The following is a 22,506-nucleotide window of genomic DNA, read 5'->3' on the forward strand; positions in this document are numbered from 1 at the left end:
GAAACTATTTTCTTCTCATTGGCTTTGGGCTCTCCGTAGGATTTAGGAATGGTCTACTCAAGTGCTCTGCCTATGAATGAGGTGGCCTGTTTTCCTACATAGGAAGTAGATTAGTAGCTACAGGCCCTTAGTATTCTGCTAGCCTTGAGCATCTTGCTGGAGGTAAACATGGCTGGGGTCCAGCCTTGTTTTAAAGGTCACCTTGCCTTAACCTTCTACTCTGATCCCCAGAACATAGTTACTTGTCCAGCCAGAGAGGCTGCTGTTGGAATGTGGGCAGATATGTACAATACCAAAGCTCTTTTTGGTAGATTTCTAGCTAAGCAACGTACATATCTCATATAGAAGAGTATGCCAGAAAAGACATATTTCTAAGATATGTCTTATCTTTCCCCATAAAGAAAATGGAGACTGGCCATTTAAAACGAGCCTCTTCCTCAGCAGTGGCTGTCTTTAACATTTTCAAAATGTCTATCTTTGCAGTCTCTGATATTGAATTAGCTTCTTTTTATTTGAGAGAAGGTTTCATTGTGTATGTAGACTAGGCTGGCCTCAAACTCACAGAGACCCTCCTGCCTCTGCCTCTGCCTCACAAGTGCTGGAATTAAAGGCATGCACCACAAAACCAGGGTTTAGCTTCTTCTGTTGTTGCTGCTGTGGCAAAATGCCTTCCAGACACACTTTAAGGAAGCAAAGCAGGCTCACAGGCAGAAGGTGAAGCCCTTCATAACAGGGAAGGTATGGCCTCAAGACTGTCTCTAGACTTTTGAGGCAGCTGGTCACAGGGAAGCAGTGAGATGAGTGACCAGGACCCGAGGCTATGATGTGATGACACCTACATTCAGCATGGCTCCCCCCCCCCATTACCCTACCTGTCTTGGCTATACCTCTCTGGATACATCCTCACAGATACTCCCAAAGGTGCCTTTTATGGTGGTTCCAAATATAGTCAAGATGATAATGGAGACAAAATGGAGTATAAGTTTGGAGACATATATAAATATTTCAATAAAAAGATTTTTGTGACCTTGATCAACCTATACTTTTTGGAATTATTCTTCTTGAATTTTATTTTTAAACATAGCATGAAATTCATATGGTCTCAGGAAATTAAACTTCTCTTCATGGTGAACTGGTTGTGCCTAATACTGCAGGGTGGGCCTTGGGGAATTGTTCAGATGCAGCCTAGCAGTTAAGCAAAACGTTTATTTTAAAATTCATCTATAGAAATTCAGAGTGGGAAAGATTTGTCTTTCAAGAGTTTGAGGTGAAAGGAATCAGAGTTGATGAGAAGATCAGTTTAAAGTTTAGAACACAGTCATAGCCACACACAGCCCAGAACAAAGCAGAGATACTGCCACCACTCTGCATTTGAAGACACCTGCTCCGGAGCCTATAATCCTGTTTCTTTATTGATGATGTACCAAGTGGATTCATTTGACCATGCCTGAAGCCTCAGAACCAGCATTCTGGTGTGTCTAGAAAGAAGAACAAAGAGGAATCATTTTTTTTTTTCTTTTCTAGAAAGGGGAATAGTCTACATGGCGGACAGGAATATGCAGGAGAATACTTGTCCTGAAAAAAAAAACTTTAGCAGGGAAATCAGCATCACCTGCCAACCTCTATAAGGTGAACAGGCTGATCTGGGAGTGCTGTTCCTGGGGATAGCACCTTACAGTGAGGTGCAAGGCTAGGGAAGTGCTGCCCACAGCGTCTGCTTGGTAACGCTTAGCACTACAGAGCTGTTGTCCTTCCCAGGCTCTTAGGAAGTACTTCCACATGAGGAGGAAGGCCTGCCAGGTCTGGATCACTCACGGGATACTCTCACACAATTGCTTCTACCACCTTTCTTTTTTTTTTAAATTTTATTTTTATTAATGACAGTTTACTCACTTTGTATCCCAGCAGTAGCCTCCTCTCCCATCCCCTCCCAATTCCACCCTCCCTCCCTCTTTTCTCCTATGCCCCTCCCCCAGTCCAATGATAGGGGAGATCTTCCTCCCCTTCCATCTGACCCTAGTCTATCAGGTCTCATCAGTACTGGCTGCATTATCTTCCTCTGTGGATGGGTAAGGATGCTCCCTTCTTAGATAGAGGTGATCAAAGAGCCAGGAACTGAGTTCTTGTCAGAGACAGTCCTTGGTCCTATTATTGGGGAACCCTCTTGGACACTGAGCTGACATGCGCTTCTTCTGTGCAGGGGTTCTAGGTTATTTCCATGAATGGTCCTTGTTTGGAGTATTAGTCTTACAAAAGACCCCTGTGCCCAAATTTTATGGTCTTATTGCTCTCCTTATGGAGCTCCTTTTCCCTCCAGGTCTTTCTATCTCCCCCTTCTTTCATAAGATTCCTTGCACTCTGCCCAAAGTTTGACTATGAATCTCAGCATATGTTTTGATACCCTGCTGGGTAGAGTCTTTCAGAGGCTCTCTGTGATAGGCTCCTGTCCTGTTCCCTGTTTTCTCCCTCTTCCGATGTCCAAATGAAGATTGATCGTCTTACCCAGGGTCCTTCTTCTTGATTAGCTTCCTTAGGTATACAGATTTTAGTATGATTATCCTATATTATATGTCTAATATCCACTTATAAGTGAGTATATTCCATGTGTGTCTTTCTGCTTCTGGGATACCTCACTCAGGATGATCTTTTTTATATCCCAGCATTTGCTAGCAATTTTAATAATTTCCTTATTTTTAATTGGTGAGTAGTATTCCATTGTGTAAATGTACCACAATTTCTGAATCCATTGCTCAACTGAGGGACAGCTGGGTTGTTTCCAGCTTCTAGCTATTACAAATAAAGCTGCTACTACCATGGTTGAGCAAATGTCCTTGTTGTATTCTTTAGCATCTTTTGGATATCTGCCTAGAAGTGGTATAGCTGGGTTTTCTTTTACAGCAGCAAAGGGCTGCTAGTCACCAGCCACTTCGGAACTTCAGACATCTGCCACCCTGTGGTGAGCAGCTGGCCAGGAAGTATACTAGCATACTTCACAGCATCTTAAACTTTTAGGTGTTAAAAAATCATCTGGGCTGTTCCTTTAGTTGAGGCTACACTGTTCCTTCAGTGTCCAAGTGGGCTTCTAGTAAAGGGAGAAGAGACTGTTTCTAACCTTGCTGTTCAATCACCTCCCCCTGAGGATGTAGCAGTCTTACCAGGGCACAGAGGAAGATAATGCAGACAGTCCTGATGAGACCTCATAGACTAGGATTAGATGCAAGGAGAGGAGGTCCTCCCCTATCAGTAGACTTGGGGAGGGGCATGGGTAGATAAGAGGGAGTGAGGGTGGGACTGAGAGGATGAGGAAGGGGATGGGATACAAAGTGAATAAACTGTAATTTAAATAAATAAATAAATAAATAAATAAATAAATAAATAAAATAATCTGGGGGTCTTACTGAAATGCAAAGTTTGACTCAGTAGGCCTTGGGGTGGGAGGGCAGTAATTTGATGCTGCTGGATGGCAGATCACACATGTCAGTCAACTTTCTCATGGGGCTGGAGAGATGGCTCAGAGTTAAGAGCCCTGGCTATTCTTCCAAATGTCCTGAGTTCGAGTCTTAGCAACCATGTGGTGGCTCATAACTATCTATAGTGAGATCTGGTGCTCCCTTATGGCATTCAGGAAGAATACTATATAAATAATAAATAAATCAATCTTAAAGAAAAGAATGAAAGGTTAGGGGAAGCATTTGTTTGGGCTCAGAATTTCAGAGATTTCAATCTACATCAGCTGACTCCTTTGCTGTGGCCTATACAGGCAGTGAAATCAGGTGACAAAGGATTCTGGCTGTTTATGGTGGCTAGGAAAAGGGGAGAATGAAAGAAGTGGAGAGATATGGATAGACATAGAGTCATTGGAGAAAAAGAGAGTTACAAAGAGGGACAGAGATAGACAGATAGAGACAGAGATACAGAGAGAAAGCCAGAAAGAAACCCAGAGATACACACAGTCAGAGATACAAAGAGAGAGTCAGGAAGGCAGCCATACACACAGAGCAGAGAGCCAGAGAAAGACAGAAAGACAGGTATGCACACACACACAAACATGCACACACACACACACAGAATGAGAGAGAGAGAGAGAGAGAGAGAGAGAGAGAGAGAGAGAGAGAGGGGAACTACCCCAAAAATCCACATTATAAATCCATCAAGGGTTTGATACATTGGCTTGGCTGGAGCTCTCTGTTGGCTCCAAGAACAGGGTAGAAATCCTTCAACACATGAGCCCTTTGGGAACACTTCAATCAAATGACAATACTCTACTATAGGTCACGTTATACCCGTCCCATGACACAGCCTTCAGGTCAGTGACTGCCTCCTGCAGGCTGTTGTTATGGCTATGTCACATGTCCCTGTCAGTGGAGGATTGCTGCCTGGACATACTATCGTGCTCCCCTCAGTCTTTATGAATGTTTGACCTGGGTGCCCCTTGGCTGTCAGTGGTCTTTGTGACGGACGACACACCTAATGAAACTCTTCAAGCACACATCATCCTGAATTGTACTCAAGTAGTTGAGGTGCATCACCTCTGAGTGTATGTGTGGTGCTGCGAGAAGAGTCACCCCGAGGTACAGGTGGCCACTGTGAAGCGCCAGACCAGGACTCTTTCCTCATAGCTACACATTTGTGAAAGCCACAGGTAACCACTTACGCCAGCGCTTTGCAAAGAGATCTTTAAATGATCTATTTATAACACATTAAGTACTTGCTCAATGAGGCCCTAACCCCAGGAACAGTGATTGAATCTGGTTAAATGCACTTACCCTCATCTTAATGATCCCATCAGCCATCTCGATGAACATTTCCAGTCGTCATTGACTGAAGTCCTTTCAAGGTCATGCTCCTTCTCCCGGGAGTCTCTTGTTGGTCAAACAATTGAGACAGTTATCATGATGTGTGGATCTTGGGGAGGTGCTTTTCTAAGCCAGAGCTGTGTCCCCCTGGGATTAGGCGTGCTCTGTGGCAGGTCATGTGCAAAGCTTTATAAACAAGCATTTGGCAGGTTCTCAGCTTGAGGTGTTTACTTATATCATGGCAGTTTCCCTCGCCTTCTTTTTGAGCATTTCTGGGCCACTTTCTACTTCATGATGGGAAGGGACACATTTCTTTTTTACTTTACTTTTTTTGTTTTTGCATTCTTTGCTACTCTCTATACTTCAGATCATGTTTATCTCTTCCCCATGTGCTTACTAAAGAGACATTGAATTAGTGAATGACATTGAGCTGAAGAATGACTGAAGACCTGCACTGTCTTGAATTAGGTTTTTCAGTTTTATTCTTCTACAGCATGTTTGATGCTTTGAAGAAATTTAAGAATTAAAGAAAAAATATTAAGGATTTTGAAAATTTGTCCTGCCTACAAGAAGTATAGGGATAAAGATGGAGCAGAGATTGAGGGAATGGCCAACCAATGTCTCGCCCAACTTGAGGCCCACCCCATGGAAGAGAGCCAACCCCTGTCACAATTAACGTTACTCTGCTATGCTTGTAGATAGGAGCTTAGCAGAGCTGCCTGTCTTCTGAGAGGCTTCATCCAGCAGCTAATGGAAACAGATGCAGAGATCTACAACCAAGCAATAGGCAGAGATCAAGGAGTTTTTTGAAAGAGTGGGACTAACCTAGGCCCGGGGGGCTGATAGAGACTGAACCACTAACCACAGAGCATGCATGGCATGGATCTAGGCCTCTACACATGTGTAGCTGATGTGCAGTTTGGTCTTCATGTGGGTCCCCTGACAATTGGAGTGAGAGCTATCTTGGACTCTGTTGCCTGCCTTTGGGTTCCTTTCCCATAGCTTGGCTGCCTTGTCTGGCCTCAGTAGGACAGGATGCACTTAGTTCTGCTACAACTTGATATGTCAGGGTGGGATGGTACACTTGTCTGAGGAGAAGGCAGGCAGTGGGGGGGGGAGTGGTGGACACATGAGGGTGGAACTGAAAGAAGGGAGAGGTTTGCAACATGGTCATAAAGTGATTAAAAAATTAATAAATATAGTAAAAGGAACAGTGGTATGTTTATAATCCTTAAATCCCAGTTTTCTCCCTTTTTCCTTTTATTGTTTTCCTTCTATTTCCCACCTCTCTCCTTCCCTTCCCTGATCTCCCTTCCTTCCCTTCTTTATCTTCTTATTTTCTCTTTCCAGTCTTTTTTTTCTCCCTAATATGGTTTCATGTAGCCCAGGTTAGCCTCAAACTCATTATATATTGTCAAGAATAACTATGAGCTTCCCTGATCCTCTGGTTTCTACTTCCTTAGTGGTAGAATTATAAGTGTGTGCAGCCACAGCTGGCTTATTCTGGGTAATGAACCCAGTGCTTCATGCAGGCCAGGCAAGCACAAACTTTCAAAGTGACCCATGGAAGTCCCAGCCAGAGAGCGTCGGGTCATAGTGGTGGCACAAAGAATTTTGTATGGATCTGAAAAACACGAGGACGATCTTTGGAAAGGAAACCCCAGCTCCATGCTTTACACAGTGATAATCATGAGTACTGACTCATGTGTGAGTGGCTTTTACCCCTCCCTGCCCCCATCATCTGGGGATCATGTATTTAGTGAAGGTTTCCCCCGCCCCCAGCAGGAAGAACAGAAACAGACCTAACTTGTCTCTTTACTCTTGCATTGATTTTAATCCAAGATGCTCAACCCATTTCTCATTAATTCTTAAAAAAGTTTAAATGGTAGTTCTAAACATAAACATCAATAAAGCCTTTTCACACGAATGGCCCTTTTCAGTCAATAGAATGAGGGCGCTGAACCGTATTTTAAGTATTTAGGAAGCACACCTTTGAAGCTTTGCTAATAGCATGTGGGTTTTTCTCATTGTGGATCAATTGATCTCCATGTCAGAAGCTCAAGGTGTTTTAGAAAGACTCTTAGACAGGAGGTGAAGTGGACTCTGGACCACACACTTGACCTCAGGTCACGGTCTTTTATGATGTGTTTAGATAATTCCAAGACATGTGGTAATGAGGATGTGGGGTTGATGAACACCATGATGCTCAGGACTAAAGTCTTTGTTCCTTTACACGCAGCTATTTTGAACTGGAGAGCAATGGCCCACGAGAAGAGATCCGCTACCATTACATACATCGTGGGAAGCCCAGGACTGAGGCCCTTCCCTACCGCATGGCTGATGGACAGTGGCACAAGGTCGCACTGTCCGTGAGTGCCTCTCATCTCCTGCTCCATGTCGACTGCAATAGGTATGTGTGCTTTGATCTTCAGTGACTCTACCCTTCAAATCTCACCCAGTATGGGGAGGGGGGAAATGTTAACTCCCCCTTCACCAAAACCAGGGACACTAATTATCATTTAACCTACTGAATGGGCCATTAGGCGTGCTGAAATGACCAACTGTAATACGATAAGAAAACAGTTCATTAAGATGAAACTGTATCCTGTGATTAGGAACAAATGTAAAAAAGGTTGATTACAGATTAGGGACTGTTAACTGCCCCTCAGTGAGCTCTCAGCCCTGGCTGAAGTTCCATGGAGCCGTGACCACAGTTAACTTTGATATATAGTTGAGTTGGTTCCTCTTGGAAGTGAATAAGCCAGTCTACCTTAGCATGAATCTGAGAAGCTTTTCTTCTGAGGTGGGTGATTCTATTATATCTCAAGTGCAGCTTTGCTTAAGTTAAACAAAGGCTGCTTAATGAGGTATTCTGTGAGGTATTCTGTGGCTGGTTAACGAGGTATTCTGTGAGGCTTTTGTGGAGGAAGGGACCTGCTGGCCTAGGAGTGGGTGGTAGTGTCACGAGGGTGGGTGATGTCTCAAAGAGGTTGTTGGACAGAAGTCCTGTCAACGTGTCTGTCTCTGCAGGCAGGTTCACTGATAGCCACGAAGAGGAGGAAACTGTTGGTCTCTACTGTATCATTTGTGGAGGGACAGCTGGATAATGGTGGTCAGAGTTTTGATCTTTCCACTGTTGAAAATTATTTTGGGTAGTGACCTGAGGCTAATGATAGAGTCTTTTTTTTTTTTTTTTTTTTGTATGTGTGTGTGTGGTTGTTGTTGTTTGCTTTTTTTTTTTTTAAACTTTAAGTGTTTCTCATGGATTAAAGATGCTGTCAAAGTTAAAATGCTGTCCACCCCCGAAGGGAGGAGCAGTCCTGTTAGGCCACAGAGGAGGGCTTTGCAGCCAGTCCTGAAGATACCTGATAAAACAGGATCAGATGAATGGGGAGGAGGTCCCCCCCATCAGTGGACTTGGAAAGGGGCACGGTGGAGATGAGGGAGGGAGGGAGGGAGGGACTGGGAGGGAATGAGGGATCGGGACACGGCTGGGATACAGAGTTAATAAAATGTAACTGATAAAAAAAAATAAAATAAAAATAAAATGCTGTCCAGCCACATGGCATGTCTCCTGAGGCCCAGGTTAGAGGACAAGCATGGTGGGGAGAGCCTCTCTTCTAAAGCCCATAGGGACAGGGGCGCTCCTGTAGAGACACTGCAGTGGACCTTCGATCTAATGAGACGATGCAGCAGTGTGCCTCCCACTTCAGTGATGCATCTTCCTCAAGGAGACTGAAGGACAGGAGAGCATGTCAGGATCCAGGAGAGGTCTGCCATATTGAATGAGACTTGATCTGTTTGGATATGATCTATTTAAGTTGCTTTTCAGATGCTTGAGGTGTTGGTGTTTACAGCGGATATAACGTCTATGTCAGGGAAAAACCATGGATTATCTTACCCCTCAGAACTGGGCTGCACAGCCTGAATGAAGCCAGCCCTTAGTTGCCTTCTCCATGTCTACCTTTAGGAACTCATTGTATCCTCCAGCTCTAGAGAACCAAAGTGGCCTGTTAGGAGGTCTCGTGTCTGCAGGATCTACTGACCACTCAGGTACTCTCCACATGGAATACAGAGAGAAGAACTGCACACCTTTGGACGCCATTGGCCAGTTTGGCAGTTTCCAACACAGAAGGCCCAGATTCTTGCCCCATTCTTGCCAGGCTCTTGTATACATCTTTATTCTCAACACTTTATCATTCTCTGACATTGCTCACTTAGGAGAAGAGAAAGATAACATAGCATGTCTGCTAAGTTAGTGTCTCGCTATCAGATATTCTGGCTCTAGTTTGGTATTTATTTCCTCCTCCTCAGCCACTTGCTGGTTGCATGAGTTCAAGCAGCATCTCAGTTTTTTTTTTTTCTTTTGTGCATCTCAGTTTCATCTTCTTTTAAATGGGATTATTCATGTTTACATATAGTTAGTAATTCTAAGTATGCGGCAAAAATGACATTTTAGCCAGTTACAAGTAGCGGACAAAATGATGGTCTCTTTTGATAGGTCCCCAGGATATGATGTAGCTACTGTGCAAGCTCACTTGGTCACATCGCAGAGTGGTAAAATTGTCGCAGCACACATTTGTCAGTATATACTGTCCTGAAGCTCCATAGGGCTACACATATTCATGAACAGAAGTGGGAGATATTCTGAACAAATCTCTTAGACCTTTGATACTGGGTCCTCACCTATCTTTGTCACTGTTACTTATCCCACCCACCTATGGTTTCTATAGCCTCCAAACCATCCGCATGGCCTGTTCATCAAGAGTGGGAAGTGGACAGGCATCCTATCCTGTAGCTTTGGGCTTGGCCTTATTTTTTCCCTTGATATTTTCACTCTTCGGCTTGTGGTTAATATGTAAGATCTTGGGGGAGGCCTGAGTTTGCTACTGCAATAATAAACACCATGACAAAAAGGCAGCTTAAGGAGGGAAGAAGGTTTATTTGGCTTACATTTCCATAGGATAGCCCATCATCAAGGAAACCAGGGCAGGAGCTCAAACCAGGAACCTGAAGGCAGGAACTAGGCAGACAGTGGAGGAGCTGCTTCTGTCTGTCTGTCTCCCAGGCCCAGCTCAGCTACCTTTCTTATGCAGCACAGGCCTATCTCCTTGGGGATGGCAAGCCCTCCACGGTGGGCTGCCGTCAACTATTCTGCATCAACTATTAAGAAAATGTCCTCACAGGCATTTTGCCTACAGGCCAGTCTGATGGAGCTGTTTCCTCAAACAAGGTTTCCTTCCTCCTAGATGACACTAGCTTGTGTCAAATTGACAACAAACAAACAAACAAACAAACAAACAAAACCCCAGCCATCACAGGAGAGAAACATGCGAGGCTATTTCCAATTAGTAAGTCAAGGGCCCCAAACACAAACACTAATATACCTTTTAAGTAAGTTGGTGGGTAACAAATCTATACACTTTGATTCTTGTGGGGGAAAAATTTAGAATGATGTATAATGTTAACTTGGGACCTTATTAAAATCATAGGCAGGCAGGTCCATATCTGACCTACCGAGGGAAGAACTGAAGATGCTTTCATTTTTAGCTGACACCTAATGTTTGTACACGTTTAGGGGAACTACGTAATAATTCAATGCAGTATGCAATTGATTATGATGATATCTGGGTAATTAGATTTTATTTCCTCACACGTTTATCATTTCTCCATGTTTGAGAGCATTTGGATTATTCTGTTTATTCATCAGATATAATCTGTTGCAGACAAAAGTTCACCCGCTGACCTGTAGCATTTTAAACCATTTCCTCCTATCTTTTTGTTACCTAACACTTGGTCCCTAGCCTCTAGAGATCACTGTTCCACCCTCTTCCTGTTTCCATGTTTGAAGTTTCCACAAATGAGTTAGGATGTGGGCTGTTTGCTCTACTGTGGCTGGATTATTTCATTTGACATCGTAGTCCCTACTCCCATCTTCACTGTCATAAATTCTTGTTCTTATTGATGCTGGATATCTTACCACATGTATATTTCAGAAAGCTCTCTTGGTTTTGTGTGGGATGTTCAGCCTCAGTGCATGGACTAGCAATACAGAACTGCTGGTTAAGCAGAGGGGTAGGTGATAAAGACAATGAGTGCCTGTGAGAAACCTCAGTTGGGAAAAAGCCCTTGCAGTGCAGTCTTGCAGAAGAGGAGAGGATGGTGGACAGAAGAATGTATAGTGCACAAAACAGGCCTGCTCTCTCCACAAGCTGCCCCTCGGCTAACACAAGCTGTCCCTGCAGCCCTGCCGCCTGTCCTAAAGTGCTGATCTACACCTACTTGCCCAGTATTTCTGTAGAGAGTGAATGTCACAGAGACTTAGTTCTACCTTTCCAGCTGTGCACTTCATCCTACTGTGAGATAATCTCTATTTTCTGATCTTTCATATCCTTTCTCATTTTTTTTTCTCCCAACCTATCACTCATTGGAGTCCTGATTGTTAGATGCAAATAAAGGTGATAGAGATAACACTGACTAAATGCTGACTGTACTTGGCCACTTACCGTAAGTTTTTGTTGTTAAAATGAGGGAACTTATGATTGTATGATTTATCAGCAATGCTGCTGTTGATGAGTGATGGCACCCAGGACTGACTGTGAGTGTGTGCTGTGACTGCTGAGGTCTGACTGTGTCTGCCGTGACTGCACAGGCCTATACTGGTGTTGGCTGCCAGTAGACTTATAAAGAAAGTCAAGCTAAGGTGTAGAAGTTTGCTCCTTTTTAGTAATTCCTTAGATGTTCATATTATTGACCTTGATGGTATCAGATAAGATGTGGAATCTTATGAATAGAGTCTCTAACTCTTGTGTTGGAGAACAGAGCTTTTTTCTTGAACCTGTGCCATCGGCTAGGTAGTTTTTTTTTAAATTTTTATTTTTTATATTAATCACAGGTTATTTACTCTGTATCCCAGCCGTAGCCCCCTTCCTCATTCCCTCCCAACCCCACCGTCCCTCCCTCTTCTTCTCCCTGCAGCTAGGTAGTTTTTAAGACACCATTTAGTGATTGTTTTATTAGGCTCGTAGATTCAAAAATAAAAAGGGGCCAGAGAAGGTAGTCACATAGGCATAGAAACAAAACCTGAGCAAGAAAACACCTCCTAAACCTTAGTTGTACCATCTCTCCATGTCATGTTCATACTGTGCTAGCATTACCCGCTGCTTAAGATAAAGTCTCAGTACCAGGGAGTGTTTCCAGGGCAGAGACGCTAGAGAAGGTGAGAAAGACACCTGAGACCAACAAGCCTACAGAATGGGAGAGAATCTGGGTTTTATGTCAGTCAAGAGCTAGCATCTGTCTGGTAGTTTGAATGAGAATTATTCTTTATAGGCTCACGTATGTGACCACTTAGTCCATACTTGGTGGCACTGTTTAGGGAGGTTATGGAACCATCAGGAAGCAGAGCCTTACTGGAAGAAGCCTGTCAGTGCTGGGGAGGGGGGGGGGTGAGGCTTTGAGGCTGTTTCTAGTTAGTATGCAGCCGAGATAAAATCTCTTGGCTTCCCAGCCAGCTTCCATGCCTTCTCTGCTATTATGGACTACTAGATGTCTAGAACCACAAGCCCAAATGCACGCTTCCTCGAATTCCTCGAGGTCTTTTCATTACAGTAACAGAAAATAACCAATGGTGTCTATGTAACCAACTATAAAAATTAAACACCAGACATCAGTGACTAGGCTAATGGAATGAAGAGACAGTTCTCGAAAGAAATATAAATGACCAGTAAATATTTTTCAAAGTTTCCAACATCTTTATCCATTAGAAAATGCAAATTGAAACTGTATTGATAATTCCATCTCATGTCTGTGAGAACTGTCATTATTGAGAAAACAAATGACAATAAATGCTGGTGAAGATTTGGGGAGAGAGGAATTCTTACCCACTGTCAGTGGGAGTGTTAAACTATAAAAATAAGCATGGGATGTTATTGAATATTAATATTTATTGTTGATTTAACTTTTAGTTAAGCAGTGGCTATTCCTAAACCAGCTGTATACCGAAATCATCACACAGAGACTAGGATTTATTTAATTAACTTAGAGCACAATGCTGGGCAATAGTTACTCCATCCTAAACCTCCAAGCCCACATAGTTTCCTCCCATTCAGATTTCCCACATTATCCTTGTTTTCAGTCATATCTTAGGTCCAGTTCATCTCTCCTCATGGTTCCAAGTCCTCTCCTATTGATCTCTGCTCTGTGACTACCCCCACTTGCTCCGGTCTCCTCCCCTCCAGACCAGGATGTCCCACCCTATTCTTTCCACTTCACGGCACTGGCTGGTTGTTTTACTGAAAATGCAGAGAAGAAATGGTGGCATGTTTACACACACTTGAGACAGGTGATGCTTAGAATAAACATCACAACACAATGTCTGGATTGAAACCTGATAGTGAGTAGAGAAATCAGCATGTGAATGAACAAGGGTAAATTGTATACATTCCACAAGAACATAATACCAACAGTGGGGGTTTCTCATAAAACTCAAAAATAAAACTATCATATAAACCTGCTGTACTATTCTTAGACATACCCAAAGGGTGCAATATCCTCTCACAGGGATACTCACATATCCATGTTTATTGATGCTCTCTTTATTCACGATAGCAGGAAACAGAATCAGCTTAGCTGTCCATCAGCTTGATGGATGCATATACACAATAAGATTGTATTTAACTCTAAAGAAAAATGAAATTATGAAACTGTCAGAAGAAATGAATGGAGATGGAAAATAATCTTAAGTGAAATAATTCAGGCTCCTAAAACCCAAACCAACAAGTTTTAGAGGCGGTGCACTAGACGGGGCCTCATGACAGAGGAGAACAGACTTTGAGGTGATGTGAGTGTGGAAACGGAAGGGTAAAAGCTGGAGTGGGGCAGAAAGATGGGAAGGATCAGTTAAAACTAAGCCGGTGTGAAATGACATAAAGAACCCTGTTGCTTTGTCTGCTAACTAAAAACTGAAATGATTTTTTTCCTCCAAAAGATGGAACAATTTCCCAGGCAATTTCATTATTCTGAAACATTTTAACCTGGAAGGATTTTCTACTTTTTTTTTCCTGTAAAGGATAGAATTGAGAAACAAAGCTAATTGCACAAACTGTCACAAGGAAAGTAGCTGCTATTTTAGTCAGTAGCCAACACTCCCTGAGGAATTCTGAAACTCACGCTTTCCTACTCGCTTTGGCTGTTCAGCTGGACCTGCTTAGCAGCTCCAGGTAGCATAGCTGGAGACCTCAGTGAGCAAAAGAGGACTAGTTTGTTGGTTGGCTATGCTGGTTATCTCCACTGACTTAGTTTTTATCCTTTTTTTCTAGCTGCATTTTATATTAATAGTTTCCAGTAAATTGGAGGCAGGTAATGGTTGCTAAGTGGAGGGAGGGCTCATGAGGTCACACCCTTCCCTAGGAGCCATTGGCTGTTAGTGGCTGCTGGGATAAGGAAGAAATTTTCTTCAGTTTAGCTACTGGTAATTTCTCATGTTCCTGTAAATAAACCCTTATCTATGCTTAATTAGTAACCCTAATTAAGTTCGCTGAGTTGCCAAAACAAAAACAAATGCTAAGGGGTAAAAGGAGAAGGGTGGGACTAGGTTTTGAAAAGAAGGGGCCTCAGGAGGAGTGGAAGTAGGGTGAGACAGGGCAGTGTCAGGTTCTAGACACATTCCGTACATGTATGAGTATCACAGTGAAATCCACCATTACGTGCTATTAATACGTGCTGATAAAAGCAGTTGCTAGGCAAGCTGAGAGCGAGGCCTCTGGCTCACCTTCTGCATCCTCAGCTCAGGTGGCAGCCTGGGCCCATGACTCAAAGGGCATCAACATGAGGATTCAGACAGGCAGCTTTTGATCTTTCTCATTAACCATAGAACAGTTTTTTTTTTCTTTTATTTGATGACTTTTTATTTTCTGTTAGCTTATCAAGTTAATTTATTCGGTATATTATCTCTGCCAGGTTGTTTAGGGCTCAAAAACCAAGAGCCCTAGCCATCAAGAAGTTCATGGCTCTTTACTTTAGTTATTCAAAGTCTACCCTTATCATTCCCCTCCCCCTTATGACTACCCCTTGTTCTGGATATCAGAGGCAATCTGGCCTTAGATCAAATCTCTGTGAGCTGGTCGATGTGATAGCATATAAGGGCAGCTGATCATTGGAAAGAATTGAAAATAGTCAAGTTCTAGTTTCCTTCCTTCCTTCCTTCCTTCCTTCCTTCCTTCCTTCCTTCCTTCCTTTCTCTCTCTCTCTCTCTCTTTCCTTCCTTCCTTCCTTCCTTCCTTCCTTCCTTCCTTCCTTCCTTCCTTCCTTCCTTCCTTTTTTCAAGACATGATTCTCTGTGTAGCCCTGGCTGTCCTGGAACTCACTCTGTAGACCAGGCTGGACTCGAACTCAGAGATTCACCTGCTTTGGCCTCCCTGAGTGCTTGGATTAAAGGCGTGCACCACCACCACCCAGCTCTGTTTCCTTTCTATTGTGGTGTTAAACAGCATGGCCAAAACCTGGGAGGAAAGGGCTTATTTCCTCTTATAGTTTGTAGTCCATAATCAAGGGAATTCAGGACAGGAGCTCAAGTCAGGAACCATGGGGTAGGAGCTGAAGCAGAGGCCATGGAGGAAATGCTGCTTACTGGCTTTCTTTCTATGATTTGCTCATCTTGCTTTCTTCTAGAACCCAGAACTACATGCCCAGGGATGGGAACACCCCTAGTGAGTTGGACCCTTCTATCACAATTGTTAGTCGAGAAGATGCTGCAAAGACTTGCCTATAGGCCAATCGGGTGAAGGCATTTTCTTATTTGAGGTTTCTCCCTTCCATGATGACCTGAGCTTGTGTCAAGTTGACAAACCCCAACCAGCTCAAGTATTTTCTGTTGTATCAGCCTTTGGTTGTCAGTGGCACTGAGGTTGTTAGCAGTGAGGAGATGATCCACTGAACCGTGTAGTCTCTGGTAAACTGGCTAGTGCATTTTACAATGTGCAAATGCCTCTCCTCCTTGTCTATACTCTTCTTCCTCACCTGCTAGAAAGAGCATCTTCAAAAGACAACTGATCACAGTCTAACACAGCTCTGAATTCTTTATTAAAAAATTCTGTTGCTATTATTTATTGATCTGCCTGTCTGCCTCCCTGCCTGTATGTCTCTGTGTGTGTGTGTGTATTTGAGGGTATACATGTGCCATAGTATGTATGGGGACATGAGAGGACAACTTGTGAGAATCTGTTCTCTCTTTCTAATAGTTGGATCCTGAGGACTAAATTAAGGTTGTTAATTTGGCCAGCCATCAAGATCTGAGTTCTTGTTAAGACTTTCAGAAAGCATGTTTTGCGTATGCAGGTACATAAACACACACACACACACACACACACACACACACACACACACACACACACTCACTCACCTCGAGCCTGGTTTCATTGAAATTTAGGCCAGTGATTCTATTCTGTTTTATTTGTATTAATTTATTTGCATGCAGTTTTGCTTGTCTGCACATAGGTCTCTGTGTGTATTTGGTGCCTGTAGAGACCAGAAATGGGTTTCAGATCCTGAGGGACTCGGGTAACAGATGAGTGTGAGTCTTTATATGGGTGTTGGAAACTGAACCCTGGTCCTTGGAAGGTTATCCCGTGCTCATAACTGCTGAGAGACCTCTCCATCCCCTTAGTAACCACACTGTAGATGATAAACATACTAGATTCCCATTCTTATTTACATAGAGCACATCCAACCTTCACACCCAGCTGCTTTTGTAATGCACATAGAATTGGAAACTAAGCTCACTAAAATCACAGAGAAATCCAGTCACTCAAGGTTCCTCTTGAATACTTTTCAGTACTTTTAAGATGTGAGCATCTGCTGGTACGTGGAGATTCTTCACAATGAAATGTGTTGATATGGCATCTTTCACAGAACTGCTGAAGTGTCTTCAACTATTGTCATTAGATAGTTAAGACACATTCGTTTAGATAGTTAAGACATTTGTGTGATGAGCCCCGTGAGTTTTATACAAATACTGCTTCAGTATGATGGGGCCATGAAGAGATGAACTGCAAAGGCCAGGAGTTCTCAGAGTAAGCCAATGCTCCCTAGCTAACTAGCTCAGAGTTCCCTGCTTGATATATTCTTCACACAGGAAACAGAAATGCATACCTCACCTCATTAGCAAAATTAATTAAAATAAAACCAGGTAGCTGGCAATGTCCCATTCCAACTAAGAGAACAGATTCTTTGTCTATGAAAAATCACAAGCAAGCTGGAAAGATGGGATGTACCCACACTCAAATATAAGAAGCAATCCTGTGTAGTATGTTTCAGAACATGCCACAAGACAACACATGATAGGTTGCTGCAATCCTGGTACAGCTAATCAGGCCTAGAGGTCCCAAGCAGAAGAGCTCCAGGGATCTCCAGGGGGCTGTGCCTGTTTCTCGCTGTTCCTGGTGAAATGCATGGTGGTTTCTAAGGCTCCACAGGCTGCTTTGTGAGCTGTCTGGCAAGTGGGAGTGGGACAGGAAGCACTGTTTCTGGTGCCAAGATCGCAAAGCCAGTCATGGTCTGGTCAGCGTAGAATGTGTGTCAATGAGGCAAAGTCTATGCTGAGAGGCAGAGACAGAAGCATAGAAGAGGGAGGAAGGCAAAGGAAGAGTAGTCTTCCACGTTTCATATTCCAGACATGAGGCCTGCGATTTAACACAGGCTGAAATGAAATTTTCAGCTCTCGTCTTGGATTTGCCACTTGTAAAATGTGATTTCATGCAGTTGTGTAGTAGTGTGAAAGGAAATTAGAACTTAGTTTTCCCATTCTTTCATTGGCCAGAAACTGTGCTTATGTTTGTAAAATAGAAGCCAGTATGACTCTTCCACCACAGAGTTGTGGAAGTGTAGCTTGAGGGTGCGTGTTAGAGCAGAATATTTCAAGCTGCAGTCATTAAGTCTTGTGGTGTGGAGAGGACTTTAAAGAATGATGCTGGAACAAGTGCAGTTCAGTCACATTTGCGGTTCTCTGGCAACAAAGGCTTATGTTCCAGATTCATGGTGCAGCATAAGGCCTGAGGCCTGTTGGGTCCTTGGAGTTATTATGATTGACAGCTTCCAGGCATGGGAGTTCCCATGTAGTTTGCCTTGATTTCTGGCCTTAGTATAGCATAGTGGTGCCTTTTATGATAGCAGAATCACTTCAAAAATTTGTGGCTGAGGCAAAGCAGGATAAGAGAACCTCTAGGTGAGGAGGTCATTACTGGTCCTTGCAGGATTTTGAGCATGTGATGCAGTTTCTTGTTTTTCCATTATTAGTGGGGGCATAATTTATCCCTCACAACAGAAGCCAAATTACATTTTTTTTTGTAAGAGAATGTAAAACTTTACCACACAGAGAAATCATATGTTATGGTTTCCAGGGTCTTCTAAAGACCCCATGGATGAGCAAATCAGTGTTTGCCTTGAAAACCTGGCATGATGGCTGGAAAACATTCTGGACTGAATGTACCTTAAGTAAATGACTGAACTATATGACTCTGGACAAATTATTTACTGTCTCTGTGCTTCAGCTTTCTTTTGCTTTTATTTTTCTTTTAAGCGATGTGTGTGTGTGTGTGTGTGTGTGTGTGTGTGTGTGTGTGTGAAAAGCATGTGTGTGCAGGTGCCCACAGAGACCAGAAGAGAGTGCCTGATCCCTTGGAGGTGGAGTAACAGATGGTTGTAGGTTTCCTGACATAGGTGTTGAGTACTGGGAACTGAACTTGTATTCTCTGGAAGACCAGCAAGCGCTCTAACCCACTGAGCTGTCACTATATACATTGGGCTTTATCTTTCTATGCACCGAGGAGTTAAAAGGACCACTTTCAGTTTTTGACTTCTGGTCATCCCTGATTCTATTTTACCCAGATGGGTATTTCAGGTCTTTTTCCTGTCAGTACCCTGGACAGTCCCACAACTCAGCACTCTCTTGAGCAGTGCACTTTTTTAGTGGACCAGCTGGGGCTCTCCTGCCCTGTGTGGTTTGCAGGTAGGTGCAAAGACTGGACTACACTTTCCATAAATGCTTGCTTCTTCTTTCTATCTAGTTGTCTCTCATTTTGTTGGAGTGCCTGCTAACTATGCAGTTCAGATTCTGAAGGATGTTAATACAGTGGGCAGCCTTGTGTGTGGATGTGAAGGCTTCTCTGGGCATGGAGGCCTTGGTAGTGTGCTGACCTACAAGAATAGCAGTATACTATTACAAGCAGATATCACAAAGTTGTATTGTTGAAATAACATAACATGCTCTGAATATCGAAAGGTAAAGAAGCCCTTAGATTCTGCTTAGTTACCAAGATCTGAATAATAATGAAAGCAAAGGGGAAAAGCTGCATGGCCAATGGGATGCATTCTAAGTTGTAGCATAATGGCAGGTGGTCTTTTAATTATTAGGGAATGCTAGCTATTAAGGGGTCCAACATCTCATTTCAACTGGGCTCCCCATCCTTTGGTCTAAGGATCCTGTGGTCTATTCATTTCAACCTCATTAGGTGAACTCCAAGTTTAACTTTTTTTTTTTTAATATTCATCTGTATCAGTTAGCAGACCTATTTCTAACTTTATCTGTTCAGGAACCTTCTTTTCCTCTTGTACCCCGATGGGTTTAAATATGTCTTTAGTTAACTGTGGCCGCGGTGGCATTCAGAGGTAGGAGGTGGAAGGAGTAATTGAAGCAGATGAAAAGACTGCTTTCATCTTCTACCCTATCAGCCTGTATTCCTGGCTTCCAAAGGTGCAATGTAAAGAGGACAGTGAGCACAATAGTCTTCCCTCTGACTGATGGTTTATTGGCCAAAGCTACCAGCAGATCAACAGGAAGCTCTTTTATTATGTACACCAAGCCTAAGGTGTATTAGAATTGAGAGAAAAATAAGCCCTGCTGTGTCCCAGTGATGTCATATTTGGCCTTTTGACATATCTTATAATGTCACAGAGGTGGATCTGCAGAAATGGCATGGAGGACAACAGGCCACAAGAGACATAAGTGTTTCCTTACAGAGAGTGTCAGTGCTTGAATCTCTATCTTTATAATTTTACTTGAGTTTTCAATGATATACATAGGTATTTTTTAAAGAAAAAAAAAGATGAGAAAAAAAGCCAAAGGAGAATACACCTGATGGGATTCTATTTGGAGAAATACACATTTACACGTTAGTTTTTTTTTCTATTTCTTTTGTGCTCAAACTTGTTGGATAAAGGAGCACTGAAGAATAAAAATTGCATGGTCCATGAGGACTTTTTAATTGAAAAAAAAATCCGATTGCAGCATTTGTTTCCCAGTTATACCTGAGGTGTGGATGTTGTCATTACAAAGAACTGATTTTCTACACCAAGAAATTAATTTATCTCCCTGAAAGCTTTAATTAAACTAATGTTATAACTATGAGCAGCCAGAGCTACTCGATGCCAAGGAACAGATTCATGGTTGTTGGTGTTTAACTGCTTTTCTTCTAGGGGTGTGCTGGGTGTGTGTGTGTGAGGGTGAGGGGGCTAGGATGCGAAGAACACTTCCTGGAATTGACCCTGAAGACAGCTGACTAGTGTGCCCAGTGCAGTCATTTAAACTTCTGGTGAGTGTCTCTTCCAACAGGGGTTTTGGATGTTCTTACCCAGGTCACACACCAAGGCCCTCACCTCAATGTTTTCCTTGGCAATTAGAGTGGAAATAATTTCTCTTCTCCTTGAAGGGCCTGGGTGATGCTGTCTCTTGAGTTTTCTCCAGGAATGTCAAGATTCATCCCTGCTCATTAGAGCCCATTAGTTTGAGTGAATCACTTTCCTGACAGCAAATCTCACACATGTGCACTTATAGTCTTCAAGTGGAGACCCATCAGTAGGCTTTTTGGGGACACTTGGAATGCCTGTATTACCCTGGAAGGAACTTTATTTGATTGTAGGTACATAGCTCCAGGCACTTAGCTAAAACACTTGGTGCACTCCTGCTAATACCTGCTTTCCAGGTCAGATGTTGGTTTTTTTTGTTTGTTTTATTTATTTATTTATTTATTTATTTATTTTTTTGTTTTTTTCTGATGGAGAAGCAATGAAAGGAATAAGAAATGCATAATTCAAGTTCCTTAAATATTTTGACATTTTATCTTAGAAGGCCCAGTGGCACTCTGGTTGGAATTTGAACTCTCTGCAGTTGCACTGAGCTGAGGTGAAGGTTTCATACTTGTTAAGTGGTGGGTGTCATCTTCACTTGGGACTCACTGCAGCCCTGTGACACAGATGCTCATGCATCTTATGGATGGAGACTTTTGAGATCTGGGGAAAGAAGTCATCTGTTCAAGGCTTCACAAAAGATCAGCAGCAGAACAGAATCAGAGCCCATTTTCAGCAAGTCTGTTCTCTGTGTATATCCTATGCTGCATCTAGAGCCACTCAAGAGAGTCCAACAGCTTTCCCTGGGAAGGACATCAGGACTTAGGTTCTTCCTCTTCCTCTTTGTCTCTTCCTCACCTTCTCTGACTTCCTCCCTTTGCTCTTTCTTCCCTTTGCATCCTTCCATGTGGCAAGGTAGCATTTCTCATTTCTCATGGAAGAAGCTTTATCTTGATCTGGTAGAATCCTTACCAATAAAAGAAAGGTGTCTGTGTTACTTAGACAAAGATCTGACATCTTAGGAGAGTACTTCTGGTTTGGGCTAAGATCTACCTTTCTAGAAACCAACCTATTTCAGGTCAGTAGGTCTTCAGACTCAAGGTCGTCTGAGTCTTCAAGTCTGAAGACTCCCCTCTTCTTGGACCTGGAAGTTAGGATCCCAACTTCAGTATCACATTGATGTGGCCTGTCATCCTAATGATCTTTGCATGCCTTGCACATGGCTCAGTGCAGATGTGTAATGGCCAGGGACCTAATCTGCAATGATAGCAAATGAGCCATTTGGCCATTTCTTTGAATGTGGAGTGAGTGGATAACACTATTCTCCTTGGTTACATATGTGGTTTTATATTCTTCCAGTATAAATTTTGATACTCTCTGTTTCAAGGTGATAAACTCTATTTTTTTGAGGTGACTTTGTAATTGCTATGTCTCATTAAAAACCTCTGGCAGTGAAATAATGTGTTGGGCAGTGGAGGACCCACATTTAGGAGGACATTAGTCGTTATTGCTTCTTTTATTGGTACCTAATTAGATATGTACTAGAGCCTGCAGGAGCTAATCAGAGATAGGTGAGCACACTGAATTCTGAGTGGTTTTCACAGATGGAAACTTATGAATGCTATATGGGTGTATAAAGCCTTTACATTACAAATTGGATCACCACATTCCCTCTAAGACAAAAATGCCCTACCTGTGTCATTCTATTCATTTTCGGATCCTCAATACAGCATGCATAGGAATGTGAAGTCTGGCTTACAGTCTCCTCTCCAGCCTCATCTTGTGCTTCTCTTCTGGATCCTATTGTCTCATGTTTTCCTGCTTCTTTGGATGAAGCATAGTTGCTTAGTTCATTGGATCCTTGCACATGACAGTCCTAAAGTGTCAAGTTTACACCTGTAATCATCAATTTTCAAGATAAAGAGTATCTTGTGTTTTATATAACATAGAGCTCATTTTCTACCAAGCATTTTTACATAGCCATCCATCTATCCATCCATCCATCCATCCATCCATGCATGTATGCAGGCACTCAACTCTATATTGACCAGCTAGGATCCATGCATCTATCCATCCATCCATCCATCCA

The 22,506-nt window shown here is 42.8% G+C and overlaps 1 protein-coding gene across 3 annotated transcripts in view; it reads left to right on the forward strand.

Annotated features, from left to right (window-relative positions):
- Positions 1-22,506, forward strand: part of Nell1 (neural EGFL like 1) — a 951,197-nt gene that overhangs the window by 155,588 nt on the left and 773,103 nt on the right. For all 3 annotated transcript variants that reach the window (XM_060367221.1, XM_060367220.1, XM_060367223.1), the window contains exon 4: positions 7,036-7,206. In XM_060367221.1, coding sequence (XP_060223204.1) covers positions 7,036-7,206 — 171 coding nt within the window. The remainder of the gene's footprint in view (positions 1-7,035; positions 7,207-22,506) is intronic.

The sequence above is a fragment of the Meriones unguiculatus genome, chromosome 14, assembly GCF_030254825.1.
Source record: "Meriones unguiculatus strain TT.TT164.6M chromosome 14, Bangor_MerUng_6.1, whole genome shotgun sequence".
Taxonomy (NCBI): domain Eukaryota; kingdom Metazoa; phylum Chordata; class Mammalia; order Rodentia; family Muridae; genus Meriones; species Meriones unguiculatus.